This window comes from Taudactylus pleione, unplaced genomic scaffold (genome assembly GCF_031769625.1).
Source record: "Taudactylus pleione unplaced genomic scaffold, aTauple2 ptg000016l, whole genome shotgun sequence".
Taxonomy (NCBI): domain Eukaryota; kingdom Metazoa; phylum Chordata; class Amphibia; order Anura; family Myobatrachidae; genus Taudactylus; species Taudactylus pleione.
This window is the reverse complement of record NW_028284418.1, coordinates 40,564,349-40,590,629: the sequence shown is the minus strand read 5'-3', so window position 1 is coordinate 40,590,629 and position 26,281 is coordinate 40,564,349. Positions and strand designations below refer to the sequence as shown.

General features: G+C 43.9%; 1 protein-coding gene across 5 annotated transcripts in view; it reads left to right on the top strand.

Moving 5' to 3' along the window:
* Nucleotides 1-26,281, top strand: part of ASCC1 (activating signal cointegrator 1 complex subunit 1) — a 289,341-nt gene that overhangs the window by 209,542 nt on the left and 53,518 nt on the right. The window contains exon 10 of one of the 5 annotated variants that reach the window (XM_088475729.1): nt 16,986-17,073. The exons of the other annotated variants lie outside the window; for them this stretch is intronic. Within the exon in view, the coding sequence (XP_088331855.1) occupies nt 16,986-17,027 (42 nt within the window). The 3' untranslated portion in view covers nt 17,028-17,073. The remainder of the gene's footprint in view (nt 1-16,985; nt 17,074-26,281) is intronic. 5 annotated transcript variants of the gene reach the window in all.

Here is a 26,281-nt window from a genome sequence, read left to right as displayed (position 1 = left end):
AGCAAATACACCCCTGGTCTAAAAGCTTGTTCTTCATGATAATATAATTATTAGCCCCATCAATCCAGTCCATGGCAAACCTATAGTTAGCAGCTAGGGAGAAGAACTTTTAATGCAAGGTAAGTTTACTCCACCTAAATAAGGGGGTTGTAATTTGTAAAACTATATTCTAGGGCGTTATTTAGCCCATATAAATTGCTGCATACCTCCAATCAAAATGTGCTGATCTTTTTAAGTGATGAGTAAAGGCAGCATTTGAATAGTTTAGAGAAGCCGGGTGAAAACTACCATTTTTTTTTTTATCACATGAACTCTTCCAATGTAAGACAATGGCAGGTTACTCCAATTTTGGAACTCTGGCAACGTTTGGTCAATCAACTGCCCCATGCCCTTCCTGAACCTCCAGATTTGTCCAAGGGCGGGAAGATCGTGGCATTAAAGTAACCTCCTAATATGAGATGGCCCTCCATCCAACCCTGCAGCTTGGCATAATATTGACATATAGATCTGAAAGAAAAGAGGCGTTTTCTTCATCCGTGAGCAGTTTTAAAAACAAGGAATGACCCTGGGGATCAGAGTATCTAAAATTGTATAGTGGATAAATATACTAAACAATATTATATGATGCTCTCGTTGTTTAGTCGAATATGATTCCACCTTAAATTCCTTAATCCAGGTACCTTGCAAAACATTTTGATCAGTATTCTTCCACTGAGTCTCCTGAAGTAATACTACATCTGGATGGAACTTTTTCAATTGCTGTACTGTGTTTTTTCCTCTTGATTTAGACCATCAAGGTTGCAGGAGATGAATTTGAGTGACCTCTTGACTCTGGTAGTATCTGAGGGGTCTAAGGGCCTGATTCAGACTTGGGAATAGAGTGAGATATCTCTCTCAACTGTGAACCTGAAGAAACCATGTTGCAATGCAAGGAGTGTAAATACATACATTTTTTTACATGTGGGGTAAGTACTGGCTGCTTTTGCATGTAGCCCACAAATACTGCACTGCTTTATTATTGTTCTACAATTTAGATGTCAGTTTGGAAACATTCCTCCAAATCTAAATCTCTCTGCACATTTTAAATCTGCCCCACCTGCAGTGCAGCATGGTTTCACCAAGATGATCAATTGAGAGAGAGATCTCTCTCTATTCCCAAGTCTGAATCAGGCCCTAAGTCAATATGGGGCATCTAACCAATCCCCTGTCTGTGGTAAAGGGGAATATGTATTCAAATTAACTGCACCCCAGCTTGTCCCAACAAGCAAGCCGGAAACATGATAACTCAGGTGTTTGATATTAACAGTAAAGAAACATTAGCTAACCTAAAGAAATCTGAGGAATATTGGAGCGGAGGAGCATTTTTCATTGTGTCATTTTGTGAATTTTTTAGAACCCATAAGGGCAGCCAACAGGGCCACCAAGAAACAGTAAAGTAAGCAAACATGAACGAGGTAATAAAATAAATAAAAATAAAAACAAAGAATAATAGAACCTGGTATTTATAGAGTATATTAGTCGAAACGTTAACTGGTGGAAAAACAATAAAAGTATGCATACTAATAAACACAGAATCAATATTTGGAAAATGTGAATAGAAAGAAAAATAAAAACATAGTATAGCTCATCAGTGTATCTATAACACGTTGGAACCAAAAACATCTAGAAAATGTGGTGAAAAACAGGACACTTTTGTAGTCAAGGAAACACACAATCAAAATATGGAAAAGAATAATCAGCATTCAGCATGGAAAGATGCGATGAAAAGACATTATCAAACAAAATATATCCTCAATCTCCTTTAGCTGGAGGGGACCTTTGTAGAGAGGAATGCTGGTAGCTGGCTGCTTCATTAGGCAAATCAAAGAAATAGGGTTTGCCATTATTGTGCATGATTCACAACTTTTCCGGGTATAGAAAGGGAATATGGACAACGTTCTCAAAGAGCTCCTTGCAAACCGAAGATATTTCCCTTCTTTTAGAAGCGACATGTTAAAAAAGAAGCTGCTTGCCCCTTGGTACGTAGGTCGTGGATGTTGGCTATAGGCAGCTGTCAGTTTGGCTTTACCTTCCGCATTGTTGAGGACTCGCGTGATGACTGGTCTCGGTCTGCGTTGGTCAGATTGTCTGTCTGGTTCCACTCTATGAACCTGTTTAATGAGGAGAAGATAAGAATCAGCATTCTGGCCTAGATAAGAGGGAAGCCACGTGAAGACTAGGTGCATAAAGTCCTTTGGTTTCATGAAGTCCAATAAAATGAATGTTGTTGAGGTTGTTTCCATTTTTCAAATCTTCAAGCTTCTCCTAAAACTAAGCAATAGTTTATTTGTGTTTGCAGACTGTAGCTGTTGTCTCCAATAGCTCATCCTGCTATGGGACACAGCCGGACTGTAATATGGTGACTGACAGTGTGAAAGAAAGTGAATCTGTGGGGCTCATCTGGGGACAGTGCTACCACCACTGCTGCTCTCACCCAGTAGAAGAAGAAGGTTCTTTGGGTAAGGAGGATAGAGGTTTCCCTTCCACTAGAAAGGCTGTTTAGCTGCAGGCCCTGAAGTGGCCAGAAGGCTGTTTAGCTGCTTATTTGGCCAGATGCAAGTGTCCCTCCAGAGGTCCCTTTCCCCACAAGCAGGAGAATCCCAGCATTCACCATGATCAGAAGGCGCAGACTTCCAAAAAAGCTAGGCAATCCAGGAGATTGGAGGCCGCTGGGCTGATGGATGGGTGGTAGGATAAAGTACTCCGCCTTGCAGATGAACCACATGTCTGGGCAACTCTACTCAGCATTGCAACTTAAAGACTTGGAGCCAGTGGAGAGCCGGGGTGAGTGGTGCAGCCATGGAAGCGGTCACTGGAAGCAGAGCCATGTGAATGCGACGATATGGCATGGGCCCGCCTTCTCTGACGTGGGCCCAACATTTGTGCTTCAGGGCTGAGTACACGATGCAGGGAGCTGTAGAGAAGCTGATCACTTGCCTGCGCCTATCCTCTGTGCCTCAATGTCACAGGGGCCATTCCACGACCGCAGCTGTCTGTCCGATGGTATGGGGTATCGTGGAGCTCTGTAGAGGAGGTCAGATAAAAGCGTCCATGTTGTTGGCCAGCCGTCTGGAAGTGTTGTATATTTTCGTATTGTTGCATACATGTTAGTACACCAACTTGTGGGAGCACCATCAACTCGCAAAAATTTGAAGGATATTTTTTTTCCTCTTTATCGCTGTCTGATTAGTTGGTCTTTTTAATGTATTTTGATTCAGGTCAGTTTACTCATTAGTGCTACTAATTAGCTATATACACACCAGTCTAGTGTGGAGTCCCCCACCCAATTTTTACAACCTGTATATGCAAGTGTATTTTTTTGACACCCAGGAGAGTAAAGCTGGCCACACATCTAAAGATTATCTGTCCAACCAGCCAACTAGTAGATTGGTTGGAATGAAAATCTGGTAAGGAATACAATCAGCAACTTGCTCCCAGACGCTGAAAATTGGTCCAAAACTGTTGTATAAACAAATAGTTTAAATCAAACATTTAACAAACTTGTCTGACGACCATTTTCATCTGTTTTCTGGCATTTAGGAGTAAATTTCTGATCATCATTTACTCCCATTCCTTACCAGATTTTCATTCCAACCAATCAACAAGATGGCTGGTTGGATGTAAGTTGTTCTAGTGTGTGGCCAGCTTAAGGCAGTGTCCCGCAACCACCCACTTCCTCAGATACGTGAGCTTTCCAAGGCCTCTCTAACAAAATTTGCTGTGAATCGCGTCATCGTGGCACCTCCCAAAAAGGCCTCCAGCATCTCATCTCTAAGGGGGCCCGAGTGAAAATTCAGCAAGATTGTTATAGACTGTAATATAAAAGTCCTTAACAGTGGCCAGATTGCCCTGAAAGTGATAGGACTGGTATTATTCAGTACTACATAAATGCGCTTTCACATACATCCTGACATGCAGCTGAGCACTAGGGCATAAGGAGGAAGGAGGGTGCACTAGTGTGTCTGTAGTTGTCTTTCAGTCTTGACTGGTTTTTGATGTGGGAGAAAGGGTACTATATGCAGACATGGGGAGCAGAAACTACACATGCATGCATCATTTTCAGCACCAGAAAAATGTTTTTGACCAGAGATCTGCAGATAGGTAATGTCCAATGGGATTATCCATACTGATTAAAGTGGGCATAGTAAGGCAAAGTACTAAGTGTGCCTTTACATCTGTCTGTATTTTGTTATGCAGATATCCAGTCTAGGGATGCTATATATACTGTAAAACATGTCTGCATATATTTGTCTTAAAAAAGCAGCATATTACTCTCAATAAATGACCAGCAAATTAGACCAAATGACATTATATCATGCACTTAAAAAATCACCAGGGTAAAAAGGTAATTATTTCACACCCGTGTAATTGTAAAAAAAAAAACATACACTAGGGGATACAGTTTTGAGTCTGTTTCAAAACCGACAGTAAACGACAGCTATAGTCATCAGATTGAAGTCTAAAAAAAAACATAATTTACTATATATCGGTTTTAACTGTCATTTTATATTTTACGTTGTTACCAGTCGGATTTCAAACCTCTATACTGCAGCAGATCCGATGCCAAACCTGCTGTCAATCTGCTGCTGAGGTGAAACACTACACAAAATCACTATGATCTGTGCAGGCTTTGTTATGTTAAAATGTAACCAATAAATAAATAAAGGGTTGCATTTAAAAAATAAAAAATTGTGTGCCCCCCCCAAACCAGTAACCAGCCCCGGGCCTCTCAGTCTGGGCAGGTATTAGAAAATGGGTTGAAACATTTTCCAATAACCAGCGCAAGGCTGAACTAGCTAAGGGGACAATTTTATAGCAGGGAGATACACAGCACGGGCCTCCCCATATGGCCGTACATGCCATAACATTAACTATCCATAAACTGGTTATCCCAGTGCTGGAATTCCTCTGAAAGTGGGGACCTCCAACATAAAATGGGGTTCCCCTCACCGAGGAACAACCAGCCCTGGGCCAGGGCTATTCCCCGCATGCATGATGGCAGTGGATGCATGGTTAATGGTAATAAAATAGATCATAATATTCGTTACAGGTGGCCTGCCATTGCAACCATTTCCTGCTCTAAGCCAATTCGTTTTTTCCCATTCATTTTAACGATACTGGATCAGAACCTCTATACACTCCTTCCTATACCTTCTAATATCCTGCCTATACCTTCTAAAGATGACGCTAATTTGCGTACGCAGTCATACAGTAAATAAAGACTTAAGACCTGGAATCTGTAGTTCCAAAGCACAAGTATTATTCAAGTAAAAGTACAGTCAGTTACACGCTATTGATCCAGACACAATTTGGCGCAAAGGAATTATACAGACCCAAGTACAGTATACATACGCAGCGCTTCCGGACCAGATGATAGGCATCAGCAAGAAACCCTGTCGTCATCCAGCATTCAGCAAGAAGGCTAAAATCCCAGTGTTTGAGCACACATATTTATACCCCCCCAGAATAGACCGGACAATAGAGAAGTTTGTTGCTGATGTCATTGGTTCCCAGGGAGGAAGCATCTGTTACAGAGAGTTTAACAGGCTGGTTCAAATAGACTCACCCAGCCTCTAACAACTGGGGGTCTCTGCCCTCCCGCCCTCATGCAAAATCCTAACAGTTATACATTTTGTTGCTTGAAGTCTCTGCGGTCCATAAGTTGAGAATGCATGATGCGATCTCCACACCGATAGTACCGGAATTCTGTTGAAAGAGTACGCATCAGTACGAAACCAAACATGGCTTTCTTAGCATGTATAAAACCCTAGTTATCAAATATCTTTATTTCACAGCATTTATGCTAACTGAACTAACTTAAATCTTATACTTTAAAGCTTATTAAACCTTATGTGTGAATATGTAATGTGTGAGTATGCAGGGTTTGATATAAGGACGCTAGTTAACTTGGTGCGGATGCGTGCGCATTTAGCTACTAAACAGCGTTTTTCATTCAGGGTCTTATGCATTCGCTAATATGCGACTAGTTAACAGCGCAATTGTGCATATTACTGTGTGTATGGGAAATGAGGAAAGATGCAATCGCAGGGTGCTTAATAGTAATATCGCCATATGTACTTAAATGTGAGTTTATCTAAAATGGCGCTTGGGCGGCGTTTGCAAAATGGCATCTTGCGGCCAGTCGCAAGATGGCATCGCCGCGATTCAATTTTAAACTGATATTGTCTCAGCCAATTTTCCAGCTTCGACAATTTCAATTGCAGTTTTCCCGAGTGATCTCAAAGTTTGGGCTTGCAGTGTACACACTCATGTTTGTGGGGAACCGATCTTTTTTTTTTCTTTTAAGTAAAATATTACAAAGGTCAGTTTTTTGTTTTTTCAGAATGGGGGACCCCATTTTCCAAGAACTTCCCTGGGCTGACCAGTTTGTGGCTGATTAAAAATGCTTATATAATTTTCCCCCCAACTGGTTCAGCCTGATGCTAGTTTTTGGAAATCCGGGGTAGCTCCGCACTGTTTTTCCCCAAAAAATTTTTAAAACCAGCCCAGGCTGAGGGGGAACCCTGTTTTTTTTTTGTTTTTTTTCTTAACTATTTCTATGGTTTTAAACCTTTATGGTCGGGTTTTGACCGGTTTTAAAACATTCCATTAGTAAATCTGTGAATTCTGGAATTTCTGGGCCTGATTCAGACCCGGTCACAAGCACTGTGCGCTCGCAACCGGGTCGATGGTGGGCCAGTGCGCATGCACATGACGGAGCCGGCTCCGTCGTGCGCTTGTGCGAGACCTGGGTAGCGACGGGCAATCCGTCGCTCTGGGTCTCGTACCAAAGGGGGCGTGCTGTCGATGTTGAGTGACAGCACGCCCCCTTTGGTGGGCGGGCCGGGGAGTGGCTGCCCAAACGGAGGCATTCCCATGTGAACGCCTCCGTTTGGGGGCGGCCCCACTGACATCACGAGTGATGTCAGTGGGAGAGATTTCGGCTCTGTTAGAGCTGAAAGCTCACTGGGGCTTGCGGCATAGAGACCCTACCACAAGGATCTCGTCGCAAGCCCGATGGTCGCGATGGTCTTGACCATCGCAACCATCTTCCTGGCCGCTCGCTATAGCTGTGGGTGGTCACCCACAGCTATGCGAGCGGCCAGGAGGCCTTTCTAAAAAAAAACTAAAAAAAACAACTGCCCTGATTCAGAGCGAGCGCTCTGTCAGAGCGTCCGGCTCTGAATCAGGGCCGCAGGCCCCAGAGAGATTTCAGCTCTAACAGAGCCGAAACCTCTCCCACTGACATCACTCGTGATTGGTACGAGACCCGGAGCGACGGATTGCCCGTCGCTATGCGGGTCTCGTGCACGACGGAGCTGGCTCCGTCGTGCGCATGCGCTCTGGCCCACCATCGACCTGGTTGCGAGCGCACAGTGCTTGCGACCGGGTCTGAATTAGGCCCTCTGTTCTATGTTAAATAATCGATTGTTGGTCCAGTGTTGTAAAGTGATCTGAAATCAGTATTTTGGTCGGTTCTTTGTTGGTTTTATCTATAGTAGATGGTCTGTTTGCAAAACTGACGGAAAATCTCCCAAAAACCTGAAACTGACCTTTAGTATAGGGATGGACATCTATGGTGAACCATCGATAGTTTGCACCCCGTCGATGGCCACCGCTGCTGGGGGCATGCTGTGCTAGGAACCAATCAAAAATGAGGACGGGGTTTATCTCCATCCTGTCAAGGGGAAAAAAAAATTAAATCCGTTCCCATTCATCCACTGATGGTGGAGAACAATTGATTCTCTTCCATCAATGGCAAAACTAGCTAACATCGGCCGGCCACTATTGATGTTTTCAAAACATTGATGGACAATGGCCATCCCTACTTTAGTAAATATACAATCTGCGCTATTCTCTGCAGGACTGTTATGTTTTTTTTAAATTAAGAAGTCTGATTTTTATGAAGTTGGCCAGACGTTATAGAAATCGGGCGTTTGACATGCTAAGGGTTTCCACTTTTGCAATTTATAAATTACCCTTAAGGTTCATACACACATCGTCCAGTGTGTATGAGCCTTAAATGTCACTCTTCTAAATTGTAATCTGCAGTATCTCAGAACAATTTGTGGGAGGCAAATAAAATTCTGCAGCAAGATTTCATCTCCTAATATTTGCATTAGACAAGTGCATATGGAACACAAAAATAGGGTCAGTGTGCCTTTAGTGTTGTGGCACTTGGTTCTTCTCCTTTAACTGAAGAAAACAGCCAGACACAAAGAACAGGTTGCAGAGTACAGGTGAGAGGTTTTCCTTTTATGTCTGAATGCAGCATTTAGAGTATAGTGAAGGTATTTTTTGGTGCAGTGAGATCAATTTTCCATTTGTAAGATTTTGCAGCAGTGTCCAGGATTTGTTCTACAGTGTATAGTAGGGAACTGTACCTTGATCATGTGGTGATTTAAGAGTCTGTAAAATACTGTGTGCATGCCAAATTGTCCCCTTTTCTTCATATTATAGTGTGTTTATTTGAAGACCTTAAGCTGTCTTTTGACTGACTCTTAACTGCTGCGTTAACATTAGTGAGGAATTTGTGTGTCTCACATTTAACATTTAACATTTCACAAATATTCATATAGGCGATATAAATTACCTCATTTTTAGTTCACAGGGCTTCATGAAAAATGTGCATAAAAAGTCATTTTCTACTGATACGACATTTCTGAATTGACGGTGACCTTTTAAAACATCCAGGCGACATGAGTAATTGCTACATCACACTCAGTACAGAATCTTAAAGCTGATGATTTCCATTTGATCAGACTATTCTGTGACACTGTTTTCATGACTCTAGTAGCTGGTTATCAACTTGTGGCAAGGAGGCCAGTTCACATTTGAAATGTGGCTGTGTTTGCTATGTGTCAATGACCTCTTGTATTTACTTCCAATGACCATAAGCATGCTGCTATGTCACCATCGTGCCTGACCACAGTGTTACCAAAGCCTGGTAAAAGCACTATTTGACATCAGTGGCTGGTGAACCTGTAAAAAAAAAAAAAAAAAAATAATAATAATTATGCCGGAACAGGGATCCTTCTTTGTGCTACACGTACAATTCTGCCTTTCCCTCTGTTGGAGCATCTGTTTTTAATTAGAAAACTAAACATTTCACATTTCATGTGCTTTTTCTATTGTTGCCCATCACACATCCATAGTCAATACAAACCACAGAAAATTTGGGCCCACACTGCTTCTTTATGTGCGCAAGTTCACCTATTTTTATGTCTAGCGCATTTTAAAGCCTATTCCTAGTACTTGGAACTGCCCAACCTACTGTCAGAGCCAGTATAAGACCCTAATGGGGCCCTAGGCAAGATACTGATTTGGGCATACCCTCCAGTCCATTCATGCCAATGTGCCATTTCCATGGCATTCCCTGCAACCTATCCAGCATACTTCCCTATATAATTCCTCCTCATATAAGTGTGTGTACTACTTCAATGCGGTGGTGTGCCACTAAAGGGTGTGTGGCCAACACACATAGTGGGTTCTGTAACATCATAAAGGAATTGAGGCGTGACCCTACCCTTTGTCACATTTGACAGTCCTCACGTCTATAATACAATATTTCCCACCAAACACACCTCTGTAGTAGTACACTTCCCCTTCTGTAATAATAAATCCAATAAATAATAAATCAGTCTCACCTTTCAACCTCCCTCCTCCATGTCTCTTCATCCTCAACACCACAGCCTCTCTGATTTTCCTCTGTCACCACACTTCTATTGCCGCCAATCTCTATTCAGGGGCAGCTCAAGCGGTGGGCTGGCAAGGCTGTTGCCTGGAGTGCTGTAGCCTGGAAGGACGCAGCCATTGTCTCAGGCTGTAAGGGAGTACAGCAGCCTGTGGAGCCCCAGTTCCCGCTAACTCACTCTATTACCCCACAGACTGCTGTATCACATCTCCCCCGCCAGCACCCCGACATGCCGCCAACAGCAGGCAGCCATCTTGTCTGGAGCTCGCTGTGACAGCCAGCAGCAACGGAGCACAGACAGGGAGTCATGGGCAGAGCGATTCATTGTACTGAGTTGAGCAACATGACTCAGCTCAGCGGAGTGTCTCGGGACACGGCTCTTTAGGTACTGTAGAGTAGTAAGCAGGGTAGCTGCCGACTCTAAGTGAGTCACGGACGGCTCCGCCCCCCGCAGCCCAGCACTGCAGATCATACTTCTGCACTGACTCTCCAGAGTCAGTGCACAAACACACATCCTGATCCCCGGCAATAGCAGTGCGACTCCGAGTGAGTTGCTGCCATCTCAGCCCCCCGCCAGACCCGCACTCACTTCTGAACATCCTGCTGCACTGACTCTCCCAAGTCAGTGCACACACCCCAGGCCGCGGCGGTAGCAGCTCCCTCTGTGTATGACAGAGAGGCGGCTGTCCCGACACATCAACCTCTAACATCTAAATAATCTGTCATTGTGTCGAGACATTCAATCAGTAGCCATCTCTACTGATAGGTGGGGAGTTGGACTGAGAGCTGCCACAGAGCATTAGACAGCATTTGAGAGGCTCCCGAATCCTGTCCTCGCTAGATACACATATGTGGGAGAAACCCGGAGTCCTATCCTGCCTTGATACATATACATGAGAGATCCTCAAATTCTATCCTCCATATATGCATACAGTATATGTGGGAGATACCAGAGTATTATCCGCCCTAGATACACATATGTGGGAGAAACCCTGAGCCCTATCCTGCGTAGATAAAAATACGTGGGTAAGAACCAGAGTCCTAACCTCTCTCCAGATGTACATTTGTGGTAGAAACCTTGAGTCCTATCCTGCTTAGGTGCATATACGTGAGAGATCCCCAAATCATATTCATACTCACTCCTTTCTCTCTCTCTCTATCTCTCTCTCTCTCTCATATATATATATATATATATATATATATATATGAGATACCCGAGTATTGTCCACTCGAAATACACATATATGTGGTAGAGGCCCCCAAATCCTATCCTGCTTAGGTACACACATACATGGGAAGGACCCCCAAATCCTACCCTCTCTATATACACATATGTGGTATATGTTTAGGCCGCGCCAAAGGACATTTTCGCCCAGAGCTCCACGTGGTCAAGAACTGGCTCTGTCTGCACTGGCTCCTCATTCCTGACCTTCACCACTATTCTTTTTAACAATGTGAAGAATATTTTTTTTTACATGGGAATAATTGGTTCTGTTATTAAAGTCAGGGGCAGAACTTTAGGAGACAATGGAGGCGCCTGCCGCCGGGCTCCAGCTCTGAAGGAACACCTCCTCCATTGTCCACAACATATTCACCCCAGTTAGGGCTATAACTATGTAACCGGAGTGTACAATAACAGCTGCCCAATACATGGCACCCCTTCCCAGCACCTGAGAAGCCACCATACACTAGTGGAGAGCTCCATGTCAGACCATCAGCTGCTTCCACCTTAGTCTGTCTATAGCCTGTCTGCATGCGAATTGCTACATTACAGTGTCAACGGCTGTGATGAGGGGGGGGGGGGACACCAAATAATAACTTGCCTCCGGCATCTGGGATGAACTTACGCCACTGGTTTTAGTTAATGGAGGATAACTGTTAATACAGCACTATGTACGGTGAAAAAAGTTTTATTGAATACTAATTTAATAATCTTTTATATATTTGTGCGTGTGGGGTTTTCTAATGGGGAGCAATTGCTTGTGTATGTAAGCCTCAGAATGTTACTGATTTAATATAATTTCAACCTAGAACAGAGAGGGATATAGAGTTCCAATCATCAAGTCATTTAGAAATACACTGGAGTATGAGTATAGTTCAATTTCTAAAGGTCAGTCAATTGGTGAGGAATGGTGTTGCCTAAGTATTTGATCTTGCCAGAGGCAATATTGTATTGTGAGGAGAGAGGAGTATGTTAGAGCGTTTTCCAGTTGCCCCTCACTTTTCTGATTTATTGTATCCCGTGGCATTGCTAACAGTGTTTATAATGTGCCTAATTTCTGGTACAGAAATAATTTTAAACCGTTATATGTATGCATTGGCTGTAACTTTCATCACAGTCATAGAAAATTCCATAGACAAAAAACCTTACAGTTTCACATGTCCCATTAAGGCTTAAGACATGATCTGAAATTTCAAAAAACCTACTGAATTTCTGCCACTCAAACTTAAAAAAAGTAATGGAATTCTGATCATTAAGGCTAACCCTTTAATGAAGGTGTTCCTTGCACAATACAGATGTGGTATGCCATCACACCCTGTGGTTAACTGCAGGTTCAGCACTCTCACAGAGTGAGATTGCTGTCACTCATAATATGGTGGAGCTGCTAATTCACAGAATTGTGTGCTCATTGGAATACACACATGCAGTCTATGCAACTGAGGTCTGAGCAGTTATGTGGCACACACATCCCACTCAGTGCCCACAATCTTCCCATTTGGTGGCCACAACAATCCCACTGGGTTTCAACATCCTTCTCACTCCATACATCCATCTTATTCAGAATACACATTCAGCTCCCTAAATGCTAAAACTATCATACTCTGTCTATGCATGTACACTATCTTTGCCTCCATGCTGCTATAATTTCCCCAATCCCTACTGCTGAGTGGTCTCCTAACAGTGCTAGTTCTTTATTCCCTCATCCGCACCAATCTGTCTTTCCCCATATGCGCCATCCTGTCTTCCTGCATCTGAGCCACTCTGTTTCCTTCCATCTGCACCACTGCCTTCCCCCCAGAAATGCCACTCTGTCTTTCCCTCATCTGTGCCACTCTTTCTTCCTCTATCTGCACAACTCTGTCCCCCCCAACCGCACCACTCTCTCTCCCCCCACCCGCACCAATCTGTCTTCCCCAATTCCTACTGATGTGTTTTCCCATTGTGCTAGTCTGTATTCCCTCATCTGTACCAATCTGACTTTACGCATCTGCGCTGCTGTCTTTTTGCGTCCATGCCACTCTGTCTTCCCTGCATCCGCACCACTGTTTTCCACTCATATACATCACTTTGTCCCCCCCATCTGCACCACTGTTTTCCACCCATCTGCATCACTTTGGCTCCCCCCTCATCTGTGTTGCTTAATCACGTTCCCTCTCCACGCCTTTCTGTTTCCCCCATCCACACCGCTCTGTCTTTTCCGCCATCCACCCCACTCTTACCCCATCTGTGCAGCTCTTTCTTCTGCTCAGACCTCAGTTGCATAGACTGCATGTGTGTATTCCAATGAGTACACAATTCTGTGAATTAGCAGCTCCACCATTTTGTGAGTGACAGCAATCTCACTTGGTGAGAGTGCTGAATCTGCAGTTAACCACAGGGTGTGATGGCATACCATATCTGTATTGAGCCTTAATGGGACATGTGAAACGGTAAGGTTTTTTTGTCTATGGAATTTCATAGCTTTTTTTATAATTTATAAACCATCAGGGTTTGGAGGAGCAAACTGGGCCACCTGCAGGGGAGAAGGGCAACAAAATGGTACACTAGCGAGAGTGGAGGAGGGGACAGCACACAGTAGGTGTTTTGGGGGGTGCAGAGGGAGAGACAGCTGCGGGGGCGAGCTGCAGGTGTGCAGGACAGTGGCAGCAGCGGGGGTGTGGGGCAGTGTACAGGTGCATTAGCAGGTAACAGAGGGGCTCGCTAGCACTGGGCATGTACCTGAGAAAATCAAATCAATAAGATGTATCAGTGAGATCCATCCATGCATCTGTTAAAAGTGGAATATGTGTAATATATATATATAAAAAAAAAATGACGTACCCCAAAAGCACAACTAGCACCGGACTTTTCACTGCCGGTCCTGGTTGTAAAAATACAGGGGATAAACAACATAGGGTTCCCCTGTATTTAGCACAAACAGCACCGGGCTATTCAGAACCAGTCCTGCTGAGGAGGCGGGGTGATGATGTCACGAGTCGTGATTGGCTCGCGGTGGCTATCTTTGAATTTCAAAAATGGCGCTAAGGCATCATTTTTTTAAATGGGCACCGCGATCGAACTCTGCGAAACGGCTGGCAGGGACTGGATCCTTTGGGGCCAGACTTGCTGTAAACACTCGCACCACTGCCTGGTCCTGCTGCCCGCACCTCTGCCGCCACCGCCTGCACCGCTGCCTGTCCTCTCCTGCTAACTGCCACACCATCACCGAGTCTCCGCCGCCACTAATGCCCGCTACAATTGCCGGGTTCCGCCGTCGCTAAAGCCTGCAAAGGACAGCCATCTTGGCGCACCCAAGTGAAGCCAGATTAAACCTCCCTGCTGGAGACACCTACTGAGGCTGCGCAACAAGTTGAAGCTCCCTATCTGTATAATGGCTCATTTGTGAGGTAATAGTTTAAAAACTGTAACTTTCTAATTTACCTGAACCCCAAAAGGTCCTAACCTGGAACAATAGCTACCTAACAAAACAAACTCCAAGTCCACCACCAGCCCTGAGTTATGCCACCCCAAAAATACCCCATAGAGAACAGCAGATAAGTGGTCCTAATTGAGAGTGTCAGTAAAAGCTGACGGTTGGAACTTTAGATTACTCCCAAATCTTCATTTTTTTTGCCCTGAAATTTGGCATGCAGCACCGAGTGACAGTTCTACCTGCCCATGCCAAATTTCAGCTTGGTGCATCCAATAGCTTTTGAGGTGTAGCCCCTTAAACACCATGCCCCCCCCACCCGACCCTCAGGAATGCTCTATGGGAGAATTCCGTTTTTTTTTTCAATTCAGCCTTAATATAAGGGCATGACTGTGTGTAAGTGCAAGATGAATAGATTTGGAAAGAAAATTTGTGCTATTGTTGTCCAAAGGTGATCCAAGGAAATGAGATTAAAGGAATTTTTGTGTCACGTGTCAGATTGAAGACTTGACAGAACTCCCTAAATCGGCCGTCTCCAAAGCTGGAAAGGGGCATGTTCGCGGCACTCTGGGGGCATAGCTACACCCCTTTTTTTTTTTCAGAAAAATTCCTTTTTTTATGTCACAAGCTGTGGAGAACCTGCTTCTATAGTGTGCAGCAGAGCAACACCTCCTAAACCCTTGCAAATCAAAACGTTCTGATCGTGGCACAGCGGGAGTGTCTTCTCGACAAAATTGGGATGGTTAGGAGCTAAATTCCATTTGTTCTGCATGTACAATGGAAGATTTTTAATTCTGTGTTAAGCACAAAGCTTGCCTTTTATGAGGTAAGGTCTTCTTAATCACTCCCTGGTTTAGATATGACTTTTGTGCATAATGATTCATGCCTATTTCTTCACAAACTGGACCCTTTCATGGTATTCATATTCTGGTTTACTGAATTCCTCTTATTAAACAGTGTACGTGAAAATATTTTTCATGTGGTGCATTGTTTACCACCTTTGTACTATGCAGTAAAAATGCCCATATTGTATTATCAAATTCCCTGGGTCATTAATTTCTTCCCTCCATATGTTTGTTCTCGGAACAGACTGACAGACATGACCGATCTGGGAAAATGTTTGTAATTATGCTGTTTCTGTAGGGATGATAGGCCATGGGCTAATGACATGATAATTTATCCACCCTACTTCAATGCACTAGTCACTTGGGTCTGTTTTGTTAATCTGAGTTCTGTTCCCTGCGGCTATCTCTTTTTTAAGTCTTCAGATATAAAATTTGCTGCTGAGTCAGATCACTTTTAAAGTAACTGTTAAATATGGATTATGATAATGGAAGACAAAAAATTGAGGTAACACTAATCTATTTTGTGTACATCTTGCTCCCTTATTTTTTCTTCGTGAACAGCATAAAATGCTATTTCATACGGTATATTCCATATTATCTGAAATGTATAATCCTACTTTTCTATGGCGATCACTGTACATTTATCCTCATTGAGAGTGAATTAAAATAAATGTTTTTTTTTACAGAGGAAGATCTGTAACTCTTCAATTACATTCCAACAACAGAAGTGTTCAAAAGTTTACAATCTCAATAAATAAAGCCTAATTTTGTCAGAAGCCAGTTAATCTATAAATGTGTTTTAGAATTGTGTGAGTACAATTAGAAGAACATATCAACTCCACATAGACCCATGGGGCCAAATGTAATAGGGTGAGAGTTTAGAAAAGTGAGAGTTTCTGACACTTTTAAAACTTTGCCAATGTTATAGAGTCCAAAAACAAAGTAACAGAACGAACTTGCATGTTTTTTTAGACTTAAAATCTCAAAATCTCATTCAGATGTTTTCCCATTTTGAAGATAAAACTCAACCAATGTGAGTTTACTGCTAAACTCTCACATTTTCTAAACTCTCACCCTATTACATTTGGCCCATGGCCTCAGTGCTGTGAGACAGCAACGCTAACCATGGTGCCATCTATAAATAATAATAATAAGCATTAATATGTACACTATACCATGGGAGCACCAAAAGCTGTACTTAAACTCCCATTCTTATTATCCTCTGTATGTCATCTAATTTCTGTTTTGTTACATTTTATAACACTACCTGAATTGTATGTAATTAGTAGGTTGAGGCTGCCCCGTACCTTGTTATAAAATTGCTGAGAATATGTTTTAGAAAGTTAAAAAATAGAAGATATCAACAATATCTTTAAAAGGTAGATTTCCAGCAACATTATGCTCCTTTCACAAAGTGGAAATTTTGCGGTGTTACCAATAATCATTTTCAAATATTTATTTGTGCACATGGTACAAAAGGAAATAAACCGTATAACTGCCATTTTGATTAATAAACATGGTAACAATGTATTATTTTAACAAATACTAGTTTATATGGTAATGTGAGAACTGCGTCATATATATACAGTATGAGCTGTAAAACTATAGTTTCTGGTATAAAATACAGTATATCTAAAAGCGATCAACACATTTATTTGTACTTGGGTTGACCTCTGGTCCTAGTCATTGTATATATTCTTAAATATATAAAACAGGTCTCTTTTCCATTGTGCAGTATTTTCACAGCATAGAGTACCTCTCATTTTCCTCATTTAGGGGACTGTCCATCCGTCCTGCCAGATGAAACGTTGGTTCTGACTGACAACATGGCAAGAAGTTAAGAGATCTCTACCCGCACACCATGGTGACTATGGTCTGATGTGCATGGCAGAATGATATATACTCTCTGTACAGTGCTGCATAAAATGGTAATGCTGCTATATATATATATATATATATATAGCATTAATAATAAAATATGTTTAACCAGTCCATTACCGCTGCTTGAATCCGTATTTAAATCTCTGGTTTTGCCACAGTCTGAGGTTATTACTTGCAGCCATCTACTGAACTGGTTTGCCCTATGCAAATTCCTTCCTAGGTCCTATATGGTAGATATTGGTCTGTCTATTCCAGGTTCTGATAGTGTCTTTAGTCTCTGTCTGTATAAATCCTTTAGACTTAACCTACTGTACAACATTTTAATCAAGGCGAGGTGATAAAGTAGAGCAAGAAATCGTACTTTGCTGGAAGTTGTTGGTTTTGAGCTGGCTTATGGCAAACACATAATAAGGAAGAATGAATCTGTGATTAATGAATGAGTGCAGTGAGATGAAAATTGCTGCCTGCTAGTATGATCACCTTGAAATTAAATACATAGGAGATTTATATACTCTCTCTAATCAGGTTACATTGTGGGAATGATTGTGGGAATTAGGCATGCTGTGCACGGCTCCAGTTCCATTACATGGCGACTTTTACCCAGGGGGAATTTAACTTCCACTAGTTGTTCTGTGTGCTGTTTTGATAAATTAAAGTCAGCACATTCATTAAAAGATACTATGATCATCTACTGCCAGGCATACAACCAGCGGCGTTTCTAGAGAGGAGGGGGCCAGTGTGCAGTCTCCGACACTGGCCCCCTCCTCTCCGCCCGGCGGCCGGCAGCGCACTGAGCTGTGCGCGGCCAGCGCCGGAGTTATAGACTCTGGGCACTAGAGTGTGCCCAGAGGCTATAATGTATGCACAGGTCACCGCGAAATTGGACTCGGCTGCCATTTTCCCTGTACTGCGCATGCGCAAACGACGGGAAAATGGCTGCCGTACTGACTTGGGACTCCAGAGAGGTAAGTAATATTATGGGTGCAGGGTGTGCGGTGTGGGGTCCCCCTGGACCCAGGGACCCGTGTTCCCCGCACACCCTGCACCCATTATAGATACGCCCCTGCATACAGCTAATGCACATACGAGGATTTGTGGTATTGTAGGAACAGTATTTTGGAAGATGTATGAGTATTTTTGTTTGTTTTTTTCTACTGAATTTCTACAGCCAGTGTTGGACTGGGACATGAAGGGCCAACAGGGGGAATGCAATGGTAGGGGCCCACTGAAGGGAGGCAGTGCAAGATAAAGGGGTGTGGCTAGCTAGCAGAGGAGTATTAGTAAAAATGTAGAAAAATGCACAGATCCAGAGCCAAATTAAAGATAACAATAATAACGCTGAATCTGGTATTCTAAAAAAAACAGGTAAGCAATCATTTTTACGTCCAATCTCCAGAAGGCATAGGGTTTAGAAGCTGTAGCTCTAGTAACCTTGGGCTACCTTTGATACAGCTATCAGCATTGTAAAGTCTGAAATGTATGTACGGTGAGGGAAAAACCCATTGTTAGTCCCGTTACATTAAGGTGACAGTTGTCGCAAATCTCACTATACAATGCAGAGTGTGGCAGTGCCCACCATTTACGTAATAGAGTGCCACAGTGCCCACTATATAATGCAGTGTGCCGCAGTGCCCACCATATAATGCAGTGTGCTGCAGTGCCCACCATATAATGCAGAGTCACAGTGCCCGCCATATACGTAATATAGTCAGTGCCAACCAAATAATGCAGAGTACCGCAGTGCCCACCATATAATGCAGAGTGTCACAATTCCCACCATATACAGTCAGGTGCATAAATATTGGGACATTGACAGAATTTTCATATTTTGGCCTCTATTCACCACCACAATGGCTTTGAAATGAAACAAACAAGATATGCTTTAACTGCAGACTTTCAGATTTAATTTGAGGGTAATTACATCCAAATCAGGTGAACGGTGTAGGAATTACAACGGTTTCTATATGTGCCTCCCACTTTTTAAGGGGCCAAAAGTAAAAGGACAAACTAAACAATCCTAAATCTAACTTTCACTTTTTAATACTTTGTTGCTAATCCTTTGCAGGCAATTACAGCCTGAAGTCTGGAACGCATAGACATCACCAGACGCTGGGTTTCATCCCTGGTGATGCTCTGCCAGGCCTCTACTGCAAATGTCTTCAGTTCCTGCTTGTTCTTGGGGCATTTTCCCTTCAGTTTTGTCTTCATCAAGTGAAATGCATGATCAATCGGATTCAGGTCAGGGGATTGACTTGGCCATTGCATAACATTTCACTTTTTAGCCTTAAAAACCTCTTTGGTTGCTTTTGCAATATGCTTCGGGTCATTGTCCATCTGCACTGTGAAGCGCCGTCCAGTGAGTTCTGAAGCATTTGACTAAATATGAGCATATAATATTGCCCGAAACACTTCAGAATTCATTCTGCTGCTTTTGTCAGCAGTCACATCATCAATAAATACAAGGGAACCAGTTTCATTGGCAGCCATACATGCCCACACTACCACCACCGTGCTTCACTGATGAGGTGGTATGTTCCTTTCCTTCTCCATACTCTTCTCTTCCCATCACTCTGGTACAAGTTGATCTTTGTCTCATCTGTCCGTAGGATGTTGTTCCAGAACTGTAATCTCTTTTTTTAGATGTTGTTTGGCAAACTCGAATCTGGTCTTCCTGGTTTTGAGGCTCACCAATGGTTTACATCTTGTGGTGAACCCCTCTATATGCACTCTTGTGAAGTCTTCTCTTGATTGTTGACTTTGACACATATACACCTACCTCCTGGAGAGTGTTCTTGATTTGGCCAACTGTTGTGAAGGGGTTTTTCTTCACCAGGGAAATAATTCTTCTGTCATCCACCACAGTTGTTTTCCATGGTCTTCCGGGTCTTTTGGTGTTGCTGAGCTCTCCGGTGCGTTCTTTCTTTTTAAGAATGTTCCAAACAGTTGATTTGGCCACACCTAATGTTTTTGCTATCTCTCTGATGGGTTTGTTTTGATTTGTCAGCCTAATGATGGCTTGCTTCACTGATAGTGACAGCTCTTTGGATCTCATATTGAGAGTCGACAGCAACTGATTCCAAATGCAAATGTCACACCTCGAATCAACTCCAGACCTTTTACCTGCTTAATTGATAATGAAATATTGAGGGAATAGCCCACACATGTCCATGAAATAGCTTTTGAGTTGATAGTCCCATTAATTTTGGCCCCTTAAAAAGTGGGAGGCACATATAGAAACCGTTGTAATTCCTACACCGTTCACCTGATTTGGATGTAATTACCCTCAAATTAAATTTGAAAGTCTGCAGTTAAAGCACATCTTGTTTGTTTCATTTCAAAGCCATTGTGGTGGTGAATAGAGGCCAAAATATGAAAATTCTGTCAATGTCCCAATATTTATGCACCTGACTGTAATGCAGAGTGTCGCATTACTCACCTTATATGTAATATAGAGTGCCGCAGTGCCCACCATATAATGCAGAGGGCAAGGCAGTGCCCGCCATATAAAGCAGAGAGCATCGCAGTGCCAATCATATAATGCAGAGTCGCAGTGCCCACCATATACATAATAGTCACAGTGCCAACTAAATAATGCAGAGTACCACAGTGCCCACCATATAATGCAGTATCACAATGCCCACCATATAATGCTGTCGCAGTACCCACCTTATACGTAATATAGAGTGCCACAGTGCCCACCATATAATGCAGAGTGCCACAGTGCCCAACATATAATGCAGAGTGCCACAGTGCTCAACATATAAGGCAGAGAGTGCCACAGTGCCCACCATATAATGCAGAGGGCCACAGTGTCCAACATATAATGCAGAGAGTTGTCGCATTACTCACTATATAATGCAGAGAGTGCAGCAGTGCTAACCATAAAATGCAGTGTGTCGCAGTGCTAGCCATGTAATAGAGTGCTGCAGTGCCACCATATAATGCAGAGTGCCGCAGTGCCCACCATATAATGCAGAGTTCCGCAGTGCCCATCATATAATGCAGAGTTGTCGCATTACTCACTATATAATGCAAAGTGTCGTAGTGCTCGCCATATACATAATAGAGTGCCGCGGTGCCCACTATATAATGCAGAGTGTCACAATGCCCACCATATAATGCAGTGCTCACCATATACGTAATAAAGTGCCGCAGTGCCCACCATATAATGCAGTGTGTCACATTGCCCATCATATAATGCAAAGTGTCACGAACCACCATATAATGCAGAGTGCCGCAGTGCCCACCATATAATGCAGAGTGCCGCAGTGCCCACCATATAATGCAGAGAGTGCCGCAGTGCCCATCATATAATGCAAAGTGTCACAAACCACCATATAATGCAGTGTCGCAGTGCCCACCATATAATGCAGAGTGCCGCAGTGCCCACCATATAATGCAGAGAGTGCAGCAGTACCCACCATATAATGCAGTGTGTCACATTGATCATCATATAATGCAGAGTGCCACAGTGCCCACCATATAATGCAGAGGGCCACAGTGTCCAACATATAATGCAGAGAGTTGTCGCATTACTCACTATATAATGCAGAGAGTGCAGCAGTGCTAACCATAAAATGCAGTGTGTCGCAGTGCTAGCCATGTAATAGAGTGCTGCAGTGCCCACCATATAATGCAGAGTTGTCGCATTACTCACTATATAATGCAAAGTGTCGTAGTGCTCGCCATATACATAATAGAGTGCCGCGGTGCCCACCATATAATGCTGAGTGTCACAATGCCCACCATATAATGCAGTGCTCACCATATACGTAATAAAGTGCCGCAGTGCCCACCATATAATGCAGTGTGTCACATTGCCCATCATATAATGCAAAGTGTCACAAACCACCATATAATGCAGAGTGCCGCAGTGCCCACCATATAATGCAGAGTGCCGCAGTGCCCACCATATAATGCAGAGAGTGCCGCAGTGCCCATCATATAATGCAAAGTGTGACAAACCACCATATAATGCAGTGTCGCAGTGCCCACCATATAATGCAGAGTTCCGCAGTGCCCATCATATAATGCAGAGTTGTCGCATTACTCACTATATAATGCAAAGTGTCGCAGTGCTCGCCATATACATAATAGAGTGCTGCAGTGCCTACCATATAATGCAGTGTGTCACAATGCCCTCCATATAATGCAGTGCTCACCATATACATCTAAAAAACATATCCAAAATTCGACCATATCTCACACAAGACACTGCAAAAACTCTAATCCATGCACTTATTATTTCCCGCATTGACTATTGCAATGCTGGTCTTCCCAAAAACAGGTTATCGCCATTACAATCAATTATGAATGCAGCTGCAAGGCTTATTTTCTTTGCCAAATGTTCATCGTCTGCTGCCCTGCTCTGTCAGTCCTTCAGTTGGTTGCCGGTTTTCTTCTATATTCAATACAAAATACTCTTACTTACACATAAGGCTATTAACCAAACCACACCAACATACATCTCTTCACTCATCTCAAAATATCTCCCTACCCGACCTCTCCGCTCAGCACAAGATCTGCGTCTCTCGTCCCCATGCATTACTTGCTCCCACTCACGGTTACAGGACTTTCTTCGGGCTGCACCCACTCAATGGAATGCCTTACCATGCACAATACGACTTTCCTCTAGTCTCCAATCCTTCAAGCGATCCCTGAAAACTCACCTCTTCAGGCAAGCTTATCAGATCCCAGAACCGCCCACATAACTTTCATAGCTTCCATATCTAATTACATCCCCTTTCACAGTCCACACACAACCTCACACATCATCTTTCTCTCACATCCTCATGGCATTTGGCCAACTTTCCGGTGTGAATGGATCATGCAGCCCACCAAGAAACTGTGCATTGTGGCTGGACCAAAATGCAATATATAGCACCTATCCTTGTGTATTGCCTATTTCCCTATAGATTGTAAGCTTGCGAGCATGGCCTTCCTACTTATATATCTGTCTGTTATTACCCAGTTTTGTTCTATTAATGTTGACAATTGTAAAGCGCAACGGAATATGCTGCGCTATATAAGAAACTGTTAATAAATAATAAATAAATATACGTAATAGAGTGCCGCAGTGCCCACCATATAATGCAGAGGCTGCCACAGTGCCCGCCATATACGTAATATAAATTGCCGCAGTGCCCACCATATAATGCAGTGTCGCAATGCCCACCTTATATGTAATATAGAGTGCCGCAGTGCCCACCATATAATGCAGAGCGCCACAGTGCCCAATATATGAGGCAGAGAGTACCACAGTGCCCACCATGTAATGCAGAGTGCCACAGTGCCCACCATGTAATGCAGAGTGCCACAGAGCCCACCATATAATGCAGAGTGCCACAGTGCCCAACTTATAATGCAGAGAGTTGTTGCATTACTCACTATATAATGCAAAGAGTGTCACAGTGCTCGCCATATGCGGCACTCTATATTACGTGCAGTGCCCACCATATAATGCAGAAAATGTCGCAGTACCCACCATATACATAAGAGTGCCACAGTGCCCACCATATAATGCAGAGAGTGCCGCAGTGCCCACCATATAATGGAGATAAGTCTCAGTGATGGATGGACCTGGCTCCATTGCTCTGTGTTTGTGCACTGCAGTGAGCTCCTCCAGCAGCCTGGGCTCCTCCCCCCCACTGGCTGCGTGATATCACAGGGGAAAATGGTAGGAACCTACTTTACCCGGGAAGTGGGCAAAGATTCGGACGCCCGTGGGTGGGCGCAGCTTCATTGGCTGTGGGCAGGGCTTCGGTACCTCGAAAGTCCTATCCAGGGCTGGCGCGATACAGTCAGCTGGCCCCGCCTAGCAGGGAGGCACCGTGCCTGCCGCCCGCTGAGATTTTGTTACCAGTGGATGCCCGGCAGCTACTTCCCTGTAGCCAGAGGCTGGAGCTCACTCCTGAACTCTGCATTCCGGGTTCCACAGTGTGTAAAGTGAGAGATGTCATGGCGTCTCTCCCATAGTGCTGAGCACAAGGAGCTGTCGGACAGAGGCGGGGCTTTAGGTAAGTACAATGTTGTGTTGTGTGTCTTTATATGTAAGGGGCACTACTACTGTGGGCACTGCCTAAGGTACACTACTGCTGTGGGCATTGCCTAAGGGGCACTACTACTGCGGGCATTGCCTAAGGGGTACTACTACTGTGGGCATTGCATAAGCGGCACTACTACTGTGGGCATTGCGTATAAGGGGCACTGCTACTGTGGACATTGCGTATAAGGGGCACTGCTACTGTGGGCATTTCATATATAGGGCACTACTACTGTGGGCATTGCGTATAAGGGGCAATACTATTGTAGGCATTGCATATAAGGGCCACTGCTTCTGTGGGCATTGCGTATAAGGGGCACTGCTACTGTGGGCATTGCGAATGAGGGTCACTACTTTGTGCTGTAATGTGAATGGGGGGCACTATTGTGTGGCCATGTCCCTTTCTTGTGAGACCACACCCCTTTTTTGCGGCACACGCCAAAGGCTGTCCCTTTATTAAAAATAGGATGGAGGGCGCAACTTTATAGTTTGCAGGTGGGAACATAACACCCTAGCACCAACCCTGGTCTCATCTTTTGCAGAAGAGTGTATGACAAGATCTGCATGCTATACATAAACTATACAGAGACACTTCTGTAACATATTATTATGAAGGACACTTGTTCTATTTGGCTTGTGAATGTACTGCTATCTCTATACTAATATAAGAAATTTGTCTCTGTTTGTTCCAAGTTGTTGCAAAACCTGGTGAACTGATTTTCATGAAAACTGCATCATTTTGCCGTGGAAACTCCTAGAATAAACCTGTAACTTTTTCATCTTGATCCGTCAAGTTAAAGCTGAGCAATAACAAAAAAACTAAATGTATTGACCTCATCAATTCAAGAGATAGGTGTGGCACCATGCGCACAGCCGGTAATGGGTGTTGAGAGAGGTACTTTGGGCCCGCATTCACTTGAATAGGATAGGCTACATAGCATTCTGTGCACAGGGCACACAGTGACATTGGTGTGAGTGGTGGATGAATAGAATAGGCTACATAGCAGTCTGTGCACAGGGCACACAGTGACATTGGTGTGAGTGGTAGGTGAATAGGATAGGCTACATAGCATTCTGTGCACAGGGCACACAGTGACATTGGTGTGGGTGGTGGGTGAATAGGATAGGCTACATAGCAATCTGTGCACAGGGCACACAGTGACATTGGTGTGGGTGGTGGGTGAATAGGATAGGCTACATAGCAGTCTGTGCACAGGGCACACAGTGACATTAGTGTGAGTGGTGGGTGAATAGGATAGGCTACATAGCATTCTGTGCACAGGGCACACAGTGACATTGGTGTGGGTGGTGGGTGAATAGGATAGGCTACATAGCAGTCTGTGCACAGGGCACACAGTGACATTGGTGTGGGTGGTGGGTGAATAGGATAGGCTACATAGCAGTCTGTGCACAGGGCACACAGTGACATTGGTGTGAGTGGTGGGTAAATAGGATAGGCTACATAGCAGTCTGTGCACAGGGCACACAGTGACATTGGTGTGAGTGGTAGGAGAATAGGATAGGCTACATAGCAGTCTGTGCACAGGGCACACAGTGACATTGGTGTGGGTGAATAGGATAGGCTACATAGCAATCTGTGCACAGGGCACACAGTGACATTGGTGTGGGTGGTGGATGAATAGGATAGGCTACATAGCAGTCTGTGCACAGGGCACACAGTGACATTGGTGTGAGTGGTGGGTGAATAGGATAGGCTACATAGCAGTCTGTGCACAGGGCACACAGTGACATTGGTGTGAGTGGTGGGTGAATAGGATAGGCTACATAGCAGTCTGTGCACAGGGCACACAGTGACATTGGTGTGGGTGGTGGGTGAATAGGATAGGCCACATAGCAATCTGTGCACAGGGCACACAGTGACATTGGTGTGGGTGAATAGGATAGGCTACATAGCAGTTTGTGCACAGGGCACACAGTGACATTGGTGTGAGTGGTGGGTGAATAGGATAGGCTACATAGCAGTCTGTGCACAGGGCACACAGTGACATTGGTGTGAGTGGTGGGTGAATAGGATAGGCTACATAGCAGTCTTTGCACAGGGCACACAGTGACATTGGTGTGAGTGGTGGGTGAATAGGATAGGCTACATAGCAGCCTGTGCACAGGGCACACAGTGGCATTGGTGTGA